This window comes from Halyomorpha halys, unplaced genomic scaffold (genome assembly GCF_000696795.3).
Source record: "Halyomorpha halys isolate HHAL.00 unplaced genomic scaffold, Hhal_1.1 Scaffold97.1, whole genome shotgun sequence".
NCBI lineage: Eukaryota > Metazoa > Arthropoda > Insecta > Hemiptera > Pentatomidae > Halyomorpha > Halyomorpha halys.
Window position 1 is genome coordinate 551,839 of NW_027108815.1, and position 24,557 is coordinate 576,395.

At 29.8% G+C, this 24,557-nt stretch overlaps 1 protein-coding gene across 14 annotated transcripts in view; it reads right to left on the minus strand.

The window, feature by feature from the left end:
* The window catches only part of Asator (tau-tubulin kinase asator), a 255,590-nt gene that overhangs the window by 101,632 nt on the left and 129,401 nt on the right, over positions 1-24,557 (minus strand). For 13 of the 14 annotated variants that reach the window (XR_010843331.1, XM_067047144.1, XM_014415286.3 and 10 more), the window contains one exon: positions 5,213-5,342. Coding sequence is in view for 13 of the 14 variants with exons in the window: in XM_067047144.1 (XP_066903245.1) it covers positions 5,213-5,342 (130 nt within the window). In the remaining variant the exon portion in view is untranslated. Of the gene's footprint in view, positions 1-5,212; positions 5,343-5,421; positions 5,698-24,557 lie in introns of those variants that run through there. The other variant, XM_014415288.2, reaches the window with a different exon arrangement.

A 24,557-nucleotide genomic window follows, 5' to 3' on the forward strand; every position in this document is an offset into this window, starting at 1 on the left:
TATGGTAGGTATGTGACAGGATGTGGCAGCAACGTTTTCGCTAAAATCCACCAATAGCAAACTTGATAGATATAATAGAAGTATAGAATTTCTATAGAAAAATAGAATCGATTTTTCATATATTTCGATTTTATCGAAAACGACTCGAACCATTTTGATTAAACTCGGTGAATCAATAGGTAATCAGTTGGTCTTTAATATCTCCTAGATCTTATCATCATTGAAATAGTCAGATGGGGTTGAATAACGAAGTTTCCAAAAATTGATCCTTCAAAATACCTCTTTTTTATTTTGTGTAAATAAAGGAAGGGGAAATGCCGAGAAATGAAAGTCATGGATCGCATGACTGCTGCCTAAACTTTGTATTCTTAGCAAAATCAAAATTTATATTTGTTATTCCCGCCTCGAAAAACCATAAAATAAAAACATTCATAGCAACACAACTTTTCATTAAAAAAATTGTGTTCACTGATTGTTGGATACATACAGAATATTTAAGAATTAAATGATTAGATATTCATTCGGGAAAAAAAAAACCTGATCTTCAGAAGCGGTGTGAGAAAACGGAATGTAAAATAACTGCATTAGTTGATTAATTCCTAACATAATTATTATTTAAGACATTAATTAATTAAAATGTAAGGCACGGAATTAATTAATAGATGCGCTGATTATATATGACAAACACTGTCTTGAGGGTGTTAGATATACATCTTATATGTACATGCATTTATTTTTCTTCACTCCAATTATGCAACAATGGTGCAACTCCATCAGCTCCCTTTTGGACTAAATGAGCTGAAGTTCGAATACAAAGGGTACAGACAGTACAAGAGCCAAAGAGGTGAAAAAAGGCAGTTATTTCGCCTAAATTTTTTATTACTTTTTAATGAAAACTGTGTAAAATTACTAGTCATGAGTCTGCCAAGTATAGGTAGGGGGGCTACAAAATGGCGGCTTTTTCAAAACGTAAAAAAAAAATTTTTGTTTTCAAAACTGTATCTGTTAAACTGCCAATAATACTAGAAAACCTAATAAAAAAGAACTGTTTTTTGACCGCAACCCTGACCATCTTCTTATATTTAAATTTTACGGTCAACTGTATATACATATATATATCTAATAGAGCATAATTTAAAGAAGAGGAAATTTGCTAAAACATGAGCCATTTATGTCGAATATATATTATTCATGGTAAACTATCTTCTCATCAATATCAACATTTTGTGAATATATTTTATCAAATATCATGAAAACTATTACTCCTAAGAAGATAAACGTTATATACTATTTCATAGTATACTTAACTATCTTTAATTTGAGCACTGGCTGACATCTGTAAGTCGAATGGTTTTTGAGATATAGATTAGCCAAAATAAATTCGCGAACTACTGACTTTTCAGTGCATTTTTTTTTTTTAAATGTTTCTTATTATAAAGTTAAACGTAAATTGCTCTGTTAGAACTCATAGTTTAGTAAATTTACTTTACCTTGATGTTTCCTTAGATTTCCTAGTATCGTTGGTAGTTTTAAAGATATATAACCTCTACCTATACTTGGCAGACTCATGTATTTTGACTAGTAATTTTACACAGTTTTCATTAAAAATTTATTAAAAATTGAGGTGAAATAACTCCATTTTTCTCCACTTAGGCTCTTGTACTAGTTGTTTTCTTTCACTACAATGAAAGTATGAATAAATTTTGATTAAATTCAATTTTTACCCCAACAGCCCCAACCAATTCAATGAAGGGATAAAAAAAATTGTATGTAAATTATATTTGTGTTAGAGAGGTGTCTTTTATGGATCTCAAAATTTTCCAATTATTTATGCGTTTTCCCCCAGTATTTTAACACTACTACTATGAAAACAATTAAAAATTTTTAATAAATCAAATAAAAACTATAGAGGTGGAGCTCTGATGTTCCCACGATTCGTTTAATGTAACATTTAGTACAAGCCGGGAATTAAAAAAGGCAAGTTATTTCACCCCAATTTTTGATTACTTTAATGAAAACTAGGCATAATTAATACTGAAAACTGATGAGTCTGCCAAGTATAGGTAGGAAGAATAAAAATGGCGACTGTTTCTAAACGTTAAAAAACATTAATTTTTCCTTCGGAGCTCTATATCTTTAATACTACCGACACCACTAGAAAACCTAAGAGAACATCATTTAAAGTGGAGTAAATTTTCTAAAATATAAGCCCTAATAGAGCTATTTACGTTCAATAGTTCTCCAAATATAGGTTTTCGAAAAGCAACATTTTATAAAAATATTGTACAGAACGTACTAAAAGATCAGTAGTTAGTGAATTTATTTTGAAAAATCTATATCTCAAAAACCATTTGACGTACAGATGTCTACTCGCACTCAAATTAAAGCTAGTTAAATGGGCTATAAAGTAGTTTATGACGTTTATCTTCGTAGGAGTAGTAATTTTCATGATATTTGATAAAATAAATTAATTTATACTTATTCGGATGAAGTTTCATTTGCCAAATTTATATTGACATGCTAATATCATAAAAACTACTACCCCTACGAAGATAAGTGACCTAAACTACCTTAAAGTAAGTGAAACTTCCTTTATTTTGAGTGTTGGCAGACATATGTACGTCTTATGTTACTAGAGATATATTTTTAAAAAATCATACATTTTATAGGAACAACTAGAAATCAATATTTTGTGAATTTATTTTGTCAAATATCGCAATAACTACTACTCCTACAAAGATAATCGTTATAAACTATTTTATAGTAACTTTGACTAGCTTTAATTAGATCGCTGGAAGACATCTGTACGTCCTATAGTTTCTGAAATAAAGTTTCTCATAAATCAAACTTATTGTTCGAATAACTATAAATCAGTTTATTTTAGCAAATATCATAAAAACTACTATTCCTAGGAAGGTAAAGGTTATAAACTACTTAATAGTATATTAAGCTAGATTTAGTTTGAATGCTAATAGACATCTATGTGTCACTTAGTTCCTGAGATATAGATTTCTCAAAATAAATTAACTAACTACTAATCTTTCAGTACATTTTTAAGAAAGTACATTTACGTTCAATAGTTCTCGAAATATAGGTTTTTGAAAAGCAACATTTCATAAAAATATTGTACAGAACGTACTGAAAGATCAGTAGTTAGTGAATTTATTTTGAAAAATCTATATCTCAAAAATCATTCAACGCAAAGATGTCTATTCGCACTCAAATTAAAGCTAGTTTATATATGTATATATAGTTGACCGAAAAGATTTAAATATAAGAAGATGGTCAGGGTTGCGGTCAAAGAAAGAACAAATACCACTCCTCCACGATTTCGCTTCATTGTTGCCTTTTGTTCAACCGTTCGCTTTGAACAGCCCTGATGAAGCCATGCAAAGTGGAGCGAAACGTTAGTCAACATTAAATAGTTTTTGCTATCTTTATTTACCGCCACCTGGACTATCTTCCTACAACGTACTTCATACGGTCAACTACCTTTTTCCAAAACAAAAAATAGTTAACAACTATTTAGTTACCTACGCTTCGACAGTAATTATACATATACCTCATAACAGCTATATAAATAGTTAGCAACTCATTAAACTAGAGATTGTTTAAAAAAATCTTGTAAAATTTTGGTAAATTTCCTTTTAGAGACATGTCGTATATAAAATTGAGCCCTATAACTAGGTCGAAATATATCTATGTACCTGTCATACACATGAATACATATTTATACGCCAATAGTGAGACAAATGTAGTATAAGATGACAAAGAAACAGATGTGGAAAAAACAAAATGGTAAACTGTATATCTATGATACGGTATAAGAGAATGTTTAATGGAAATAATGAAAGATAAAATCAACCGTGACATTGAATTAAAATTAATGATTTGAGAGAAAATTAAATAATAATTTAATCAAAAATAAAATAAAAACTAACTTCAGAGATAGAGAAACTTTTAAATTGAATTAAAAATGGTCGATATTCGACGAGATGGAAAACAACAGGAGGTTATTTGACGCAACCACACGAAACCTGGGTATCTTAGGTAGATGATTCTATACCACGAACAATTTGAGTTAAGATAGATCGAATTTGTGCAAGCGTTGGCCAACATATCTTCTTATATGTCAAAATACATATAACGATATGTACTATACATATATTAGTTAGAGTGTAAGTAAAAAATAATTATGCAATATGATGAAAATCATATATTATTGGCTTTCAAAACAGGAACAACAGAGGAAAAGATCAGATTTAGAAAAACAAGGCCCATCCTAAAACAGGAAAAACGCCCATCTCAAGGGTAAAATTCCTATTTAATAATGAAATTCCACAGTTTAATGTAAGGGGCAAATTACAACGGAAATTCTTATTTTATTTTTCATTAACACTTTAGCGACTTTTTAAAAAAATTAATACAACAAATGAGCGAAATTTAAGAGAGAAATAAAAACAATCTTTAGTTTTCACAAATCTTGAAACGAAATTAAAGCGTGTATGAAGGTTTTTTTTTTAATGATTTATTATTTTTTTCCTAAATTAAACATACATTTTTGCATAATTTAACCTACATATGCAATAAAAAAATTGTTTGTCGTGTATTTTAAAATATATAGATAAATTTATTATAACATATATTATAGTGATGTAGATGTGTATAAAGGTTTTTTGAAAGCTAGAATGTTTTCCGATTAAGTGTTTTCTTACTCTATTTATTACTGAACTGAACATAATATGTTGTATAATTGAAACTATACATGCAATAAGGATGTGTACTTTAAAGTATGAAGATAAATTTGTCATTTTTCAAGACTCTATCCATATATTATACTAATATAGAGGGAAAAAAGTGCCTAGGGTTGAAAATTAAAGATATAATAGTTCTAAAAAACAGGATTCATAAAAATGTTTCGTTCCTAACTGCAATATGTGTAATTGTCTTTTGACTAAAAGGTCTTTTTTATTTTGAAGTATGCTAGCAAGATAAGGCTTCAACAATTAATAGGTTTTAAGATTTACACGCCGTCTTAAGGACGTTAAAATGGCAATCTGTTCTTCTGGTCTGATTTATTTTAATTATATATATTTTTTTTATTTATTAATCCTGAAAGCTCTTGTTGCGTGCAGTACTCAAGTTGGTAATAAAACAAGATGGTACATGAAGCGAGAGGATGGTAATGATAAGAGAGAGATAAGAGACTCACCACTTTCCATCTTTCCTTGACGATGTGGCCGGGTTGAAGGAGGTCTGCACTGGTCATTGTGATGTTGTTATTCTGGTCCGTTGATTCATCTACCAATAATCCGTACTCCTCCGAAATATCATTGTAGTTCCTATGGAGAACAACATATATTAGAACAACAACACTACAGTTCAACTGTCTCTTTAATTAAAACAATTAATTATTATTACTTTTCATTGTTCTTAGATATAGATTTAGAAAATGAAGAGGAACTGCGATATAAAGACGAGGACGTTCACACTAGGATATTTCCGCAGCCGGCTGGAATGAGTCACTCCCGGACGATTACCACACCCTGACTCAGCGTTCGATAGAGCCGACGTAGAGGGTACTCCTGGAGTACCGCAGGAGCCGAGAAGACATCCTCCCCGAAGACAGAGGATACCCGAAGGACACTGAGGAGGACTAAGAAGGACACGATAGAGCCGGCATCACGGAGCGAGCAGAGAGACCTGATACTAGGGGTCAATACTGGCGGCCGCCATGGCAGTGCTAGAGCCCTCTGGTAGCGGCTCCCTCAACTAACTGTCTTCATGCAGTCAGCTGTGTTTACTTCCGTCGGCGAGAGGCTATACAAAGTCAAGACCGATCGTATTGTAATACTGTAGTTAGGAGCGCTTCTAGAAAATCTAACCGAATTTTTCAATAATATTAAAAAAAAAAAAATACACTTTTATTTATTAATTAGACGTTTCGGACATTGGCCAACCATTTTTAAACCCAATTATCAAAAACATAAATTAAACATGGTGTTACAATATTTATTTTATGATGAGTAGACCGCGGATTTATGTAATACGATGGTTGGGGGGGGGAGGGTTCGGCCAGAATTTGAAGCCTTCGTCATTGTACAAGAGCCGGGAAAAAAAAGGCAGTTATCTCACCCCAATTTTTTATTACTTTAATAAAAACTATGTATAATTAATAATCAAAATTTATGAGTCTGCCAAGTATAGGTAGGGGGAATAAAAAATAGCGGCTGTTTCAAAACCTTAAAAAACACTAATTTTTCATTCGGAGCTCTATATCTTAAAAACTACCAACAACACTAGAAAACCAACACATTTAAAGTAGAGTAAATTTTCTGAAATATTAGCCCTAAAAGAGCTATATAAGCTTTTTAAAAAGCAAAATTCATTAAGAATCTACAGTAAGATTAGTAGTTAGTTGATTTATTTTGAGAAATCTATATCTCAGGAACTATGTAACGTATAAATCTCTATTAGCACCCAAATTAAAGCTAAAATAATGGTCTATAAAGTATGAAGTTTAACTTAGGTTAAGTTGTTCGGGCAATAAGTTTGATTTATGAAAAACTTCATTTCAGAAACCATTGGACATACAGATGTCTGCCAGCGCTCAAATTAAAGCTAGTTAAATTTACTTCAAAATAGTTAATCATGTTTATCTTTTCAGGAGTACTAATTTTTATGATAATTGACAAAATAAACTCACAAAATGTTAATTTCTAGTTGTTCGTATAAAATGTTTTTTAAGGTAGTTGGTGTCACTCCTAAAGCAAGGATATTCTAAACCAAATTTAAAAGTAATTCGTTTCAGTTATTTCCCTTTAAGTATGGGCAAGGTCAATCGCTCTCTACACACGCGAACTAGAAATATTTTCTAATTATAAAATAATATAGGAGCTCTTGCCAATTAACCAACGAAGGAACACACTAACAGCACTTTATGAAGAGAGAAAGGTACATTACTAACTATAGAGTAACATTACTAACTCGAGCATCAGACATTACTAACAACCGTGACGTATCATATCATATCACTTGCAATGACTCAATCCATCGCATTAATCCACAGATGATCCTCGGAGCACGACGATGGATTAAGATAAGCCATGAGCAGAATAAATTACGAATGAAACAAATGCGAAATTCAGAGCACGCTTCTTGGTCCAGAGTTTAAATGGGTGAGGAAAAAATAATGTTTTGTGAGAGCGAAACAGAATTATAATTCACATTAGTTACATTTAGGGGTAATAAAAAAAAATATATATATATACATTGATAATATTTATTTTCTTCCAAGAAAACCCAACGTACCGAATTTCATTTCATATATGTATATTTTTTGAACAACTAGAAATCAACGTTAATATGAATTTATTTTGGCAGATATTATTAGTAGCATTAGTAGTTGAGGGTGATCAGAGCGAACGGAGAACTTCAAGAACAAGTCGATAATTTCAAATATCTAAGTGCTCAAATCAGTGAAAGCGGCCATATTGATGAGAAAGTTTCTCAGAGAATTGATACAGCTGAAAGAGTATTTAGTGCGCTTCGAAGGGGTTTCCTGGGTAAAAGAGAAGAGACGAGAAAAACTAAAATGGTAATCGAAAAATTAATGTTCCTCCGAATTCTTCTGAATCTTGGACCCTCATCTCGGAACAGAAGAGTCGGATCCAATCAAAGGTGATGCGTTATCTTCTTAAGGTGGAAGGATTACGGAATACGGAACAGCACCATATGGACTACTCTCGGAGTTAAACCAGCTGAGAGTAGCACAAGCTAAGGTAGTTCGAACACCTCTTAAGGATGGACCAGAAAAGAACTGCCACGAAGACGCATGAGACTCGCGTGGAGGGAAGAAGGCCAAGAGGAAGACCGCGCATTTCCTGGGAGGAGAGTGTTAAGGAGGCGGGATATGGACTGGACTAGGAGAAGGAAGATGGTCCAAGAACCAAACATCTGGTCTAAACTCTACAAATCGTAACCCCACACAGCACAAGCGGTAAAGGGGATAAAATGGTTATGATGATAAGCATTACTAGTTTTCATGATATTTCCCGGCATAAATTCACGAAACGTTGATTTCAATAAACATAATTTGGTCCGGGTGTGGTCAATTAAAACTAAAATAATAATTGGTGTACTATTTTATTAGAGCCAACGTTTCGCCCCACGTTGCAGGGCTTCGTCAGGGCTAAAAAAACATACAAACACTTGACATAAGTAAAAAAAAAAAAATTGTGGAAAATAACTGAACATTATATTATATTCCACTAAAATTTGTTTTTTGTACTTATTACAACGTTGATTTCAATTTTTTCTAAAACAATATTTGATTTATAAAAAGATATATCCCAGGAACCACTACACATACAGATGTCTACCAGAACTAAAATTAAAGCTAGTTTAATATATTATAAAGTAGTTATTAATTATTATATTTATCTTCGTAGGGGCAGTAGTTTTCATGATATTTGTAAATGAATATGAATTTTGCGAATGAAAATATGTCTTTTTTCGCAAATATCATGAAAACTACTACTCCTACGAAGATAAAAATCATAAACTACTTTATAGCACACTAAACTAGCTTTAATTTGAGTGCTAATTGACATCTGTATGTCCAATGGTTTCTGAGATATATTTCTAATAAAATAAATTTTCTAACTACTGATTTTTCTTTAATTTGTTACTAAATGTAGTTTTAAAAAAAACAAAAGGGTATTTCAAGAAATATTGAACATAAAACAACACTGTTAGGGCTTATATTTTAGCAAATTTACTTTAAATGATGTTCTATTAGGTTTCCTAGTATCCTACTATTCCTAGTAGTAGATGTAGGTAGTTTTAAAGATATAGAGTTGTGAATAAAAATAATTTTTTTTTCTAGTGTTTTGTTTTATTCTCCTAACTATACTTGGCAGACACATTAATTATGACTAGAAACTATACATAGTTTTCTTTATATTAATAACAAAAAAATAGGGTGAAATAACCGACTTTTTTCCCCCTCTTAGGCTCTTGTACTATTAGGCACATCTACCTTACACCAGAAAAAAATAACGGATTACATTAAACTAACAACTTAATTTAATAAGATATAAATTGTTACAAACTACAAACCCATGGCTAAGGTATTATAGTGATTACGGTGAAGTGAATAAAGCACGAAGACAGAGAAGGATTTTAGCGAGAAATCCCTCGACAAGGGAGATAGCTTTGGGAAACTTTACGGTAGCATGAACAGAGAGGTAATACCGGATTAGATGTTCTCTGGCTAACTTTGGGAGGCCCTAGGGATCTTCTCTTAGCTACATGTCTTGAATAGGAACATCTGAATTTTATTACAAAGCAGTAATAAATGAAAATAACTAGGTTAATCTTTTTTTTATTTTTATTAGATATAAATATAAATATAAAAATATATTAAATATTAATACCATTATTATTGTATGGAATAATCCATAAAAACGTGAGTATTTTTAAGGTGAAGCAGAAGGCAAACGAATAAGAAAACATGAAATATTCTTTTATATGAAATGAAATTTGTACTGCTACAACTCATAAGGGCCAGAGGAGCAATACTTTGCAAGGAAGTACTGTTATCAGACGGTCGTGCAACGAGGTGGTTTGATCAGAATCACACTTGGGCGCCAGATTTTTCCCCTACTAAGGGTACCCACTTTATGAGGCTAGGTGGACCCCCAAGGGCTGCTAAACCCTCAGGGCTGACTCGTGGCTACACTGAAATAGAAAATAATTATCTGTGAAGTAGGAATTACACCCGGGTCCTAGGAGTTGGTAGCATAGCGCCTTACCATTGAGCTACCCACTTCCATTATATTTTTATAGTATAGTACAAAATATAAAACTATTTATATTATATATACTTTTAAATATATTGTTCGATGCTGGTTATATATATATAAATATTATTATTTGTTGTTGAAGGTTGGTTCTGTTATAAAGTATGTTTATAAGTGGAAAAAGAGAAGATTATTTGTGTAAAAAAGAATAAAATTTAAGATATAAAAAGTTATATATGACATGGTCAATTAGCCTGCAGAAAAGATTTTAAAGAACATACATCAATATTTAAGGTTGTCTCCTTGATAATGGCCTGAGGGCCAAAACGTTGGAGAGTTTTTGAAAATAATAGTTGAGAGTATATTGGATCAAAATTGCGTATGTTAGTAAAAATTATTTATTATTATTAATATATTATTTATTATTGTTAATACGTTATTTATTATTAATATATAATTTATTATAAATATATTATTGTATATAAATATAACAAAATATATTCCCTAAGGTTAAACAATTCTTTATTGATTTATTTTAAGTATGAAGCCTTTTCTATTGTTACTAAATACTTAGTTATTTTATTCCACTTAATCTTTATATGAGCCCTTCATTGTAAAAAAAACCACAATATAGATTCTATAACAACTTAGCATATAGATTCCATAACAACTTAGCATTGAAAAATAGATAAATACTTTATTTATTTATATTTTACAATTTTTGAAACTTATAATATATAATAGTAATATAAGATTTTTTTTCCACTTTTTTTTTTGTTCTTCTTCCTTTCCTTTATTTTTTATAAATTTTATTTTTTAATATTTTCTCTCTTAACCAAATATACTTTTTATTTTTCCCTCCTCTTTAACAAACATAGAATAAAATTAAGATATAAATATTTTATATTTTCGCACATAAGTAATATTAAATGCAAATCATTAAAAAAAAAAGCAACAATTATCAAGAAGTATATATGCATACAGTAAATATTTAAAAAGAAAAGTCATATATTAGGCTGGTGCATATGAAATGTCGGATTTTCTTTTTCATGCAAATATTTTTCTTTGTTTTCGTGATGCTTTTGTTTGTGGCATAACCTCGTTTATAGTCGCAATGTCCATCGGTAGTGTCGCATTTCAACAAAAGTGATTTTATCATGAATGTTCTCTTTTGTTATTTATTTTGAATTTTGTTCCGATACGAATTCCACTGATATTCGTGTAATTTTTTGTATGAGTATAAACTTGGTAATAATTCCGGAAAAGTTAAACGCAATATAAACCAGGCGTTTGAGGAGAATACTGTTTTAGAAAAATTTTTGACGGGGGGGGGAAGACCCAAAATTATCGCATACAACGTACAGAACAATTGAAAAATTAAAATATGAAGTTTTTGCAGCAGTCAGCCTATTCATGGGACCTCTCGCCAACAGACTTTTATTTTTTAAACTTTTAGATCTGTTTCTACGGACTAAACAATATAAAAATGAAGCCTTAAAAATTCGATATCTGACTTTATTAATTCTAAAGATCAGATTTTTTTTAAGACAGGCATCTATGCTTTGAAGTCCCGTTGGGAAAAATGTATTAAAGCGAATGGAACATATTTTGATTAAATAGCTTGTGAAAAAAGATACGCAGTTTTATATATTCACTTAAAAATACAACATTTCATATGCACCAACCTAATATAAATAATATATAACAGATAAAATTAATTTATAAAAGCATTAATAAATATATAAAATAATAAAAAGACAATATTATTATAAATATAATAATATTCCCTTAAATTGCTGATTATTATGCCTTTTTCATTTCTACGACTCAATATTTAGAGGTAGTGTCCCTACTTCACGAAATTGTACTATATAATGTTCTGAATATCATAATCTTTTTATTTTTTTATTGCTGATGATCAACTATCTTTACTCCTAATTATTTTTATTAAGTCGATGATATGCAGTATTTGTCTTTGTTTTTAAAAACCATCATATTTTAGATAAAAAGTTTAAATCATAAAAAAATAAAAATGAAAAAGGTATAATAAAACAGGAACTGGATGAGAAATTGACACTATTTTATTATTAGATCAAAATTTTCATTATTCTTTCTGAGAAAAAAAAAAAAAAAAATGTTTTACTATCTATTAAAATCCTTAAAAAGGCAAAACCCGAAAAATTTGAAGAATTAATTATTTTATTTATTTTAGAATAACTTATTAGTCATTGATTTTAAACTAAAATTCAAATCGGATTACAAATTAGTCAGATTAAAATTTATTTTAATAAATACATGACCGAATATAAACTAATTTTTTCTTTTCTATTTTAAAGAAATACAATACTCATTAATATACAATACATTTTACATAAAAAAATTAACTAAAAATAATTATACTTCCATGTTCTTGATTCATAAAAAAAATAGTGATATAAGGCCTGTTAACGGTAAATACAAATTTTATTATTTTCCAGGATATCAATTAAAAAAACATCAATTTATGCATAAGGAAAAAAAAATTTTTTTGTTGAAGTAACATAATCTAAACATACATTACCCACATTCATAAGAGCAAAAAATTATCATTTAGTTTATTATCAAAATAAATAGTCAAATATAAACAATATTTCATTAATTAAATTAATATTTTATTTTTATATTCATGTTATATATCAAGCTCAATGGTAAAATATTAGCCATGGATTGATTTTTTCCCACTTTTATATTCTACAGCTCTTGAAATATATTACCTCTATAATACTAAATACTAAATTAACTCGGATGGTAAATGAAAGTGATGCACTCACCCTACCAAATATTAATTATTTTTTTGTTAACTAACTGATAGTTATTATTTGATTATAATAATTTTAATTAATATTTAATTTAAAACTGATACTTTATATTATAATGAGTAAAACCGAAAATAGAGACTGAGGTAAAGGCAGGCGAGCAGACAGGTTACGACAGAGACTAGCCTATGCGGCACCGCGGCGGTCGATATACATCACAACATTCCTTTCTGTCCTAGCTCGTTAGCTCTAATAGCACTTTATTATACTCTAATTATTATTTATTATTATTATATAATTAAACACAACCTTGCCGTTGTAATAGAGCTATTGTATGATCAAATTAAACAACGTTTAGATATACATATGGTTGTATTAAACTGATTTTAAAACAACATGAATTGTAGATTATGACAATTTATAATAATAGTAATAGATAGCCAATACATTTAACTTTAGTTTAGAATTTCCCACTAGAAATATTATTAGAGTTCTATCAATGAGTCGATTCCCCACATAGTCAAACAAGAGCCCAAGAGAAGAAAAAACGCAGTAATTTCACCCCAATTTTTTATTACTTTAACGGAAAATTTGAATAATTCCTAGTCAAAATTGATGAGTCTGCCAAGTATAGCTAGAGGGAATAAAAAATGGTGGCTGTTTCAAAACGTTAAAAAAAATAATTTTTAAGCTCTATATCTTTAATACTACCAACACCACTAGAAAACCTAAGAGAACATCATTTAAAGTGGAGTAAATTTTCTAAAATATAAGCCCTAATAGAGCTATTTACGTTCAATAGTTTTCGAAAAGCAACATTTCATAAACATATTGTACAGAACGTACTGAAAGATCAGTTAGTGAACTTATTTTGAAAAATCTATATCTCAAAAACTATTAGACGCGAAGATGTCTATTAGCACTCAAATTAAAGCTAGTTAAATGAGCTATAAAATAGTTTATGATGTTTATCTTCGTAGGAGTAGTAGTTTTCATGATATTTGATAAAATAAATTAATTTATACTAATTCGGACGAAGTTTCATTTGCCAAATTTATATTGACATGCTAATATCATAAAAACTACTACCCCTACGAAGATAAGTGACATAAACTAATTTATAGTAAGTGAAATTGCCTTTATTTTGAGTGTTGGCATACATATGTACGTCTTATGGTTCTAGAGATATATTTTTAAAAAATCATACATTTTATAGGAACAACTAGAAATTAACATTTTGTGAATTTATTTGGTTAAATATCATAAAAACTACTACTCATACAAAAATAATCGCTATAAACTATTTTATAGTAACTTTGACTAGCTTTAATTAGAGCGCTGGAAGACATCTGTACGTCCTATAGTTTCTGAAATAAAGTTTTTCATAAATCGGACTTATTGTTCGAACAACTATAAATCAATTTATTTTAGCAAATATCATGAAAACTACTATTTCTAGGAAGGTAAAGGTCATAAACTACTTTATAGTACATTAAGGAAGATTTAGTTTGAGTGCTAATAGACATCTATGCGTCACTTTGTTCCTGAGATATAGATTTCTCAAAATAAATTAACTAACTACTAATCTTTCAGTACATTTTTAAGAAATTTTGTTATAAATAAATTATAATAAAAAAATTTTTTATCGAATACTATTTCATTTAATTGCCAAGACATGGAACGCCTTTATAAATGTATGTTTGCGCTATGTTAAATAAAAAATAGTTAAATTCGAGTTTTTAAGGATCAAATTAATTGAATTTTTTCAATGTTTTCAGGATTCTTGTCTGTATTTTAGTCCTATTATTCAATTAAGAAAATATTACTAAAAATAATATTAAAATTGATAAAAAAAAAATGTTATTGTGATAGTTCAAGAGCTGGAACATTCGAATTAAAGCACTATAATGCACTATAAAGTAGTTCATGTTTGCAGGGATAGTAGTTGGATATTTGCATAAAGAAATATTTTCTAAACATCTATAAATCAATTTATTTTAGCTAATCTCAGGAACACTCCTACTTTTACGAAGATAAGTATCATTAACTACATTGTTGTATTTTAAACTAAATTTAATTTTATTGCTGGCAGACATCTATAAGTCTAATGGTTCCTGAGATATAGGTTTTTTATAAACCAAAAGTTTTCTCCAAACAATTCGAAATCATAATATTGTCAAATATCACGAAAACAACAACTCCTATGAAGATAAACGTCATTAACTAGCTTTAATTTGAGTGCTAATAGATATTTGTACGTCTAATGATTCCTGAGATATGGATATACCACAATAAATTCACTAGCTAATGAATTTTCAGTACAATTTTATGAAATGTTGCTTTTTAAAATAACTGCATCTCGAAAACTATTGAATGTAAACAGCTCTGTTAGGGCTCATATATAAGCAAATTTACTCTAGTTTAAATTATGTTATATTCAGGTTTATAGATTTGTATGTAGCTTTAAAGATATGGAGCTCTTATTTATTTATTGGCAATGCAATAAAGGTAATGTCTATTTTTTTAACGGGCTCTAGGACTCTAAAGACTGGCATAATTTTCTTGTTGACTATTTCTATTTGGAAAACATTTCAAATACTCTCCAATATATGATGAATGATATATAACCAATGATATATCATTATCTCTCACAGTTCCTACGGGGAAAAAAAAGAACAAAAAAAATAAAGAACGAAATAAAACCGTTAAACAGTTTGCTGGCTACCTCCTCCACGCTTCCGCTTCATTGTTGCTTTCTGTTCAACCGATTCCTTTGAACAGGTATGTTGTCCTGACTTGCTCTCTGCCCATTTATTATCATTTTATATCATTATTATTATTTATTTGTTTATTATTCTTTCATGACGTTTATTTTATCTCTATTTTTTTTTCCTTCCCCGTATTGTTTTTGTTTTATGTACATCTCCTGTACTTTTTTAGCTTTATAATTTACGTATTTTTATAAAGAAATTTTTACTCTTGCCATTCTTACTTGTTTTTAATCTTATCATTGTATCTTATCTTTGTATTTTTATTATTATCATTGTATCATTTTGTATCTTTTTAGCCCTGATGAAGCCCTGCAAAATGGGGCGAAACGTCAGAAAATAAATAGTTGTTAACTATTTTTGTTTTACTTTTGACCGCAATCCTGACCATCTTCTTATATATAAAAGAACGAAAGTGCAAAACCAAAAAAACAAAGTAACGTAATAGGGAGCGTGTAAGCAAGACTCATAAATAACTCCTAGAGTTCGCTAAAAAAATAAAATTGAACATAATCAAGGAAAGATATATTCTTCAAAAATAAGTCCTAAGTCCAGACATAAATAGGACCGAGAATTCCGAAAATAACTTCTATAAACAACTGGACACAAATGAAGTTATAAGCTTCATGAAATTACAAAAATAAAGTCAGGTAGTGGAAATAAATTTATTAAGATGATTTGCGGGATGAACCTTGAACGAGACTAAGCTACGCTGGCACAAATAGGATGTGACCCAGTGCTAACAGCATCTGGTGGCGATAATGTTGTCAACTGTCTTCCAGTACTCACTCAGCCAAGAGCGAACCCAGGATCAAAACTAGAAGGGGGGGGGAGGCAAACCATAATCAATCAGTGGGGGGACAAGCCATAGCCATAGGTTGTGACATATCAGCACTGAAAAGAAGAAGTAAAAAGTGAAACAGAAATTTAAAGAAAATTATATATAATTGTCGTAGAGCTTTATTAGTTATTACAATTCGTATTTGTATTGTATTAAATTATTTTTGTTTTACTCCTGGGGGGGTCTGTCCTCTCCTGCCCCCCTAAGGGTACACCCATGCATTTAGACCTTATCTTCTTACAAGGAATTATTTCAACATAGAACCTAGAGGAATGGAAGTTCAAACTATCCTAAATTATATTAAAAAGTGCTGTATTAAACACTGTCTTATACTAATTGTGCAGTAATACAGTGTAATCTCGGTTATCCGAACACTCTAGCAATCCGAACAGGCGTAAAGAAAAAAATTTAATTATTTTAAGAAAATTCAGCAGGTCATAATATTTTTGTTTTCAACTAAAACAATCGTTTATAGGACATTTTTAACTTATTTAAAATTCACCGTGAAAATCGAAAGTGGAAATTTTTACAGTTTCGATATCAGGTTTCTCATAGAATGATATCAGTTTTTCACTTATAAATGAAGAATCTTATAGTTTTAGCAATTTTTTTTTACTCGAACTTTATTTATTGATAGATATTACAATCTGTCACACCGTTGTGGGAAATGGGTAATAGTGATGAATGATCGATCACATTCTTACTAAAATAAAATAAAATAAGAATGAAAAATAAATGAAAAAAAATTACATAAAAATAAATAAAATCTCTATTAAAATATATACAAACAGAAGAATAAAGAAAATGAATAGAATCAAACTATGTACATGCAAAAATAAATAAATAAAAGAATCTCTAGTCACAATCGACCTGAGGATTCCTGAGCCCACTCTATCCTCCACGTGTGATGGGTTAAGCAGAGCTCATAAGATCCCAGTGCATCTCTCTTGCCGCATCACTGGTAATGAACCGGTGGAGTTAGCAAATCAAATGATCACTTAGCATTACTAGGAATGAAATAGAAAACAATTATTTTTAATTTTTAATACTTCTAACTGCATAATTTCCAATAATAAAACTAAAGAAATATAAATAGTTATTTACATTCATATTGCTGATTTTTTTAACACAATTTTTCCTAACACTTTTGGTAACCTCTGCAGGAGTAGTTCCGATTACCGAGATTATACTGTATATCATTTCAAAAAATAAAGTAGTTTTTACTTGGTAAAAAAAAAATTGAGGGTAGTGGGAACACCATACATAGTGAAATTTTTCTTAACAGATATCTCTCTGTGACGGAATACCCTCTTACAATTTTATTAAAGGCCTGGAATTTTGATCAAATCCAACAAGTTACATTTTTTTTTTTTTTTTTTAATATTTATTTATTGCTATTTACAACTGTACATTATAATACATTTGGTAAATCTGATCTAAGTTAAATTGGAGTGTTACAGACGTGTAGAGAATCTCTTGAGCTCTGCTCTACCCCTCACACGTGGGGGATAATGTGGGCTCAGGGATCCTCAGGTCGATTCTGTAAATATTGTATATATTATTTTATCATTATGTTATTTTATTTTTTTATGTTTCATACAGATAGTCTGATTATGTTCATCTTGTCTATTCTTTTGTTTGTATATATTTTAAGAGAGTTTTTTTATTTTATTTTATTTCATTTTTTTTTTTCATTTTTTATTTTATTTTTTTTTTCTTTATTTTATTTTTTTTATTTTAGTATGTATAAGATCATTCATCAATATTACCTATTGCCCACAACTGTGTGGCAGATTGTAATATCTATCAATAAATAAATCTATAAACAAAAAAGGCGTGTAGAGAAACTACTCATTGGTAGCACTCTAATGACATTTTATATTAGCTGGTCTCGTGGCCATCTTCTTTTCAGGCACCTCGGAGGATTGTCAGGAATGGAAGGAGTGATATCTGGTTCGGGCTAGATCGGTTACATAGGGAACATTAAGGTCTGTATGTATGATTTTATTTGTGACAAAGTAAGGAGCATTGAGGATTTTACAAAGGAGTTTGGATTGTAAGGATTGAATATGAGAGGAATTCGAAGGTTTAGTGGAGGCCCAAAGCTCAACTCCATATGTCCAGATTGGCCTTATTAAAGTCATGTAGATCAGTCTTTTGTAATGTGTTGGAAGTTTAGACCGTTTGTCTAGTAAGTGCTGTAATAGTCGAAATCGACGTCCAGTATCTTTTCTTTTCTCAGTTACAAATTTAAATAAGAAGATTGTATTGGGAGTGTGGTAAGTGAAAAACCCAAATATGAACAGTTTATTTTATTAGTTCTAACGTTTTGGCCGAAGTTTTAGGTCTTCATCAGGGCGACAGATGCATGAGTGACGCAACGAATTTAATAATTCAATTTATTTAATGGTACAAATTCTCCTGTATTATGAAAACTCTCCACACTGAATACAGACAGCAATTTGATTCCCTATTAGAACGTTTCGCTTTTATCAGGGTACCTATAAGGCACCCAAACTCACAGGATTGACTCAGTCGGATTTAAACTCGGACTCCTTAGAGTTAGTAGCACAGGACCATTGAGCTGCGCCACTTAAACAGTCCAGAACTGAATTTGTGAATTATTTAGTCTGGGAAAAATTATCAGTGTATAACGCTTTTACGTATTAAAAAAAAAATTACTCTTGCCATTGTTACTTATTTTTTATTCTTATCATTGTTTATTCAAGTTTATTTTATATTGATACTATTTTATGTCTTCTTTCCTTATATTTATATCTAATTTCTTATCACTTTATTTTTACATAATATTTATCCTAGCTTAAAGTATCTTATTGTTGTAATATTCTCATTTTTTGTTTTGTGGATCTTTTTAGCCCTGATGCGTGGGGCGAAACGTCGGATATTAAAATAGTTATAAATTATTTGTTCTTTTTTTGACCGCAACCCTGACCATCTTCTTATATTTAAATTTTTACGGTCAAGTATATATACATATATAAAAAATATATAATTATTTACAAGATTATTTTGTCCTATTAATAAGTGCATTTTTTAGAAAAACAACAAAACAGATTTACATTTTTTTGTTTTAAAATTAATGCCATTTTCTGCATTTAAGTACAAGAATAGAACGTTATATCAGCAAGACGTTTCAGAAAGATATATCGGCAACAGCTCGCACCCAAATATAAAATAATTCGTAAACAGCTCCACTGGATTTACGAGCCCTAGACTTAAACACAAACTGGGACACACGTGGAGCAGATCCACGTGCGAATATTCACGATACTGAAGGATTGATTTCACTCCAGTCTCTAATTTGAAAGACCCTTCAATTAATCATTCTACCTCAGAATCCAAAAGTAAATCTACAAAAGAAACTATTACGTTGACAACGATACAAATGACGTAGCACCGAATCAATATTTTTCATTAATCTTTGGTATATGGATATATAAACAACAATAATAATTTATTTATATTATAAGTTTTAAATTTTATTTTATTTTAATTACATCCATTGAAGAATGGTGTCACAACTATAGAATGAAAATAAATCTTAACAAATCTCACAAGATCGTCTTTTTAAAAATTTTAAACTCCTTACGGTATTTAACATTGTTGATAATATCGATATCGATATTTCGGTTTTTAAAAATAAAAATATCGATATTTGGTTTAAAAAGATTAAGAAAATTTTATAAAAAGCTTAAAAATAGTTTTTCGATATTTTAAATTGATAAATTCATGTTCCTTTCCATATTTTACACTGTTATCAATATCGATATTGTAGATTAGAAACTATATTTTGATATTTATTTTTCCATATTCCATTTTTAAGTTATCTAAATACACCACTAACGCCTGTTGAACAGATTCGATACTTAGGACTCCATCTTGACAAGAGACTTACATGGAATCTACACACAAGACTGAAACGACAAGAAACTGCTCGTAGATTCCGATTGCTACAACACTTACTTAACAAACGCTTTAAACTTCCCATTGACTACAAAAAATTAGTATACACTACAATAATCAGACCAATTTGGACATATGGAATTGAGCTCTGGGGCTCCACCAAACCATCAAATTCTTCCCGCATCCAATTGTTACAATCCAAAATCCTACGTAAAATCCTTGATGCTCCTTATTACGTCACAAATAAACTCATTCATAAAGACCTTAACATCCAAGCAGATTGACGTTGCAGATTTGACCCAAACCAGATATGCGCCTTTTTATGCCTAACCCATTAATTCTTAATCTTTCATCCTTAACAATCCCTGATAATCCTCCGAGGCGTCTGAAAAGAAGATGGCCACGAGACCTTCTAGTTTAAATTAATGTTTGAAGTTATCTAAACAATTTTCTAATATTTTAAAACAAAATATCGATATTCCTATTTAAAAATCTCTACACAATTTTCTAGTATTTTTAAATACTAGTTCAAATTGATATTTCGATAAAATAATATCAGAATATTGATGCTTATATTCCATATCGATATTACAATGTAAAATAACGAAATTAATATGAAATGATCAAAATAAAATATATATTCCTATAGTGAAATCTCTACACAATTCTCTTGTCTTATTTTACAAAATAACGATATTTTGATAAACTAATATTGGAATATTGTTGCTTTTATTCCGTATTAATACTAAAATACTACTACAACCTATCGAAATAAATATGTAATTATCATAATAAAATATCGATATTCCTATTTTAAAATACCTATATGATATTTTAAACAATATATCGATATTTTGTTAAAATAATATCGGAACATTGTTCTCATACACCATAATGATATTACAATAATACAAAATATCGAAACAAATGTGTATTTATCAAAATAAAATATCGATATTCTATTTCTAAATTCTGTTCAATAAAACAATTATATTTTAGTTAATATTTTTTATGTTTATGATATGGTTGTCGTGGTGTTGCTTTTTTCATATTTATTAAGAGTTTCTTATGTATTTTGATACGGTATGACATGAAATAAGTCTTCCAATATCTTGCTAAGGTATCATTTTATAATTATTATTACTTTAATTCGTTAAATTTTCGATATTTTAGGTCCGATATAATATCGATATCTTTGTTTCGATATCCCATCCCTACTCCGTATCCAATCCTTACAATCCAAAATTTCCCGTAAAATCCTTAATGCACCTTATTACATCTTAAATAAATTCATCCATAATATCACTTTCGATTTAGCCTATTAGTTCTCAATCTACTTAAGAATCCCTAATAATCCCCTGAAGCGTCTTAAAAGAAGATGGCCATGGGATCTTCTAATTAAAGCAATGATTGAATTACCACCATTGGATGACTCCATCCTAAGATTATCATGTGTTCTGAAATTTTTATAACATTTACTTATTTTATTTTTTTGTATACAGTTGCAAATTACAATAAATAAATTAGAAAAAAAATTTGAGGAGTGGATAGATCATTGGTAAGGGAATGGGGTACTAACTCCAAGTTCGAATCCGACTGTGGCAGATAATTATTATTTGTTTCTGTGTAGCCGTGAGTCAGCCCTGTGGGTTCGGGAGAACTCCAGGGTTTACCAGCCTCATAAAGTGGATACCCTTAATCAGGTAAAATTCTGATGGTCAAGCCTGATTCTGACCAAATCACCTCCTTGCACAACCGTTGGTTTAGTAACAGTACTTCCTTACGAAGTATTGCAGTGGTACAAATTTAATTTTTTTTTTTCTGCAAGTGGATTTATTATTGTCAAAATAGGTAGAGAATAGTTTCAAAGCGTTATTAATTATTATTAAGTAGTGCATTGGTAACCTCTATCTTCATCAAAACCTATTACATTGACTCCTTTTCCTTGGGGATATCGACGGTTCTCCTGCATTGTGGTGCAGTTGGGGAATAGTGGCTGAATGACCTTCCCCTGCAATCGATCTCTGAATAAATTCGCTTCGACATGCATTAAGGACATTCGAGTCAAAAGTAATTCATATATCCATTTAGATCTATGCCGGGTATCGTATTAGTTTTAAGAAAATACTTTGGATATAGGAAATTACTTTGGTTTCACTTAAGTAGGTCATAGCTGCGCGATTCCGAACCGAGGATAAAATTGTAAAAGTAAGAGAATAAAAGTCATTAATATATTTAATTATATTCTATCGAATTCCTTCAGTGTTCTATTACTAAAACCTTTTTACTACTAAGAGCCGATTTCACCCTGAAGAAGATCTAAAATTCAGGTCGAAAAATAGGCACAGATAAATAGTTTTTTGTGTGTGTGTTTATTTACTGATTATATAGCCCCCCTCTTTTTATATAACATAAATAGAAAACATTGAAAAGTGTCTTGATTACATTAATTATCTTTTTCTCATTATTGCAATTACATTGAAATTGTTGTTTCACCATGAACAAGATAACCCCGGATTTCTCCCGTTGAGAGGAGAAAAGTCTCTAAGAATTGGTAAAAAAAATATAGCAGTATCATTGAAAATAAAAAACAGTGACACTGTTGCATCCAAACAAAAACTTGACTGTTGGAAAGAAATATAAAAACCAGTTTAATACAAAGCAACATGTGCAATCAAGGATGTCTAATAATTTAAGTGATAAGTGCGAAAATATGAAGAAGGCAACGAAAAAAAAAATCTGTACTTGTTAGGAACAGGAGGTGGGCCAGCATTGGTTGAAGAAGTATTTAACCAAAAAAGAAAATGATTTAATTAAAAATCTTGGGGCCCAATATAACCAATTGTACGGGAATTGCAAAGGGAGTCAACAGGGGATTACATCAGAAGGATTCATGAAGTTCCACTCATAATTACTGACAGTTAAGAGAGCAGTGACCGACTTGGGAAACCCAACCTAAGCCCGAAGACTGAGGACCGGGTTGATGCAGGACATCCTGTTATAAATTCTATTATATTTATTTTTTCTTCGTTTTTTTTTTTTTTTTTTTTGTTAACTTTACTTTTCTCTCTTATCAAGAATTATTATTTTAATCTATTTATTTTTTTAAAAAATTATAACGTTATATCTAGTTAAGGGAGAACGAGACTATAATCTTCCCCCGCTCCAATAGTCAACTGTTAAAAAAAAAATGTAGCTGATATATCAACCATGTAATTATTAAATAAGAAATAATGTTTGGGGCCCAATTACTTACCTTAGTGCTGTTTAGTAACAAGCTACGCGCCAAACTCTTATCGCTAATGTTAGAAATTGTGGGTTCAATTAAATTTTAAATTTATTTAACAGCAACTTTTGACAGTCGATTCGCTGAAAAATTCTTAATCCGACCACTGTCCAAAAATGATTTGGTTGAGGACGGAATAATTTTTTTCATTATTGTCTCAGTATCTAATTCTTCTCCGTTTGTTAAATCGTCTATATCGACCAAATCTATTTTGTTAAATTTGTAAATAAACGGAATAATATAATAAACCTTAGCTAGATAACTGATCAAACAAGAACTATGAAAGGTCACTTAAACGATTACCTAGTTAAACGTGGATTTGCTTTAAATTTCAGTTAATCGGCTATCATGGGCCGGTAAAGTTAACCGCAAGATTTGAAGGTTAACGTTTGAGGTGCAATGGATAATTATTGAGTTTACTCGAGATTTCACTAATCGTAGTTTAAAATGTGAAGGTACAAGTGTGTGTGTCTTCTCCATTTGATTGCCTGGGCCCTATTTCATAATGAAAGCTAATAGTATTAGTTCATAAATACAAGTGTAGAAACAACCTGTTAATAATACTAATACTTATTTTTTTCATAATAGGGATGACTATTAGTGATATTACAAAGTTTAAAAGTACTAAAGTACAAGTTACTATTGTACAAGTCAGTGTAATTGTTTTAAATTAAATCTACAAGACTAATAGTATTAGTTTGTACTTTATTATGAAACAGGGTCCAGGTAGGGATGGGATATCGATATCGATATTATCGAAATATCGATATTTTGTCTCCGATATCCGATATTTTGATATCGATATTCAGTAACCGATAATATCGGAATATCGATATTTCCCTCCGATAATATCGGAATATCGGTTTCTAAAAAAAAAAAAAAAAGGTCGCACCTTAATAGTTGTAGTCTAAAAATGTATAGGGTCACATATTCATATTATTTAATCCAAATATCAATATTTTCTAAAGAAAATGTTAATTATAGTATTTTGATATTTAATATTGATAATGTCATATTCATTTCGATAATTTTTTTATTTCTAACGTTAGCAACAATATTCCGATATTATTTTATACAGTATTCTAATATTATTTTATTAAAATATCGATATTTTGTTTAAAAGTACTAGACAAATTTAAA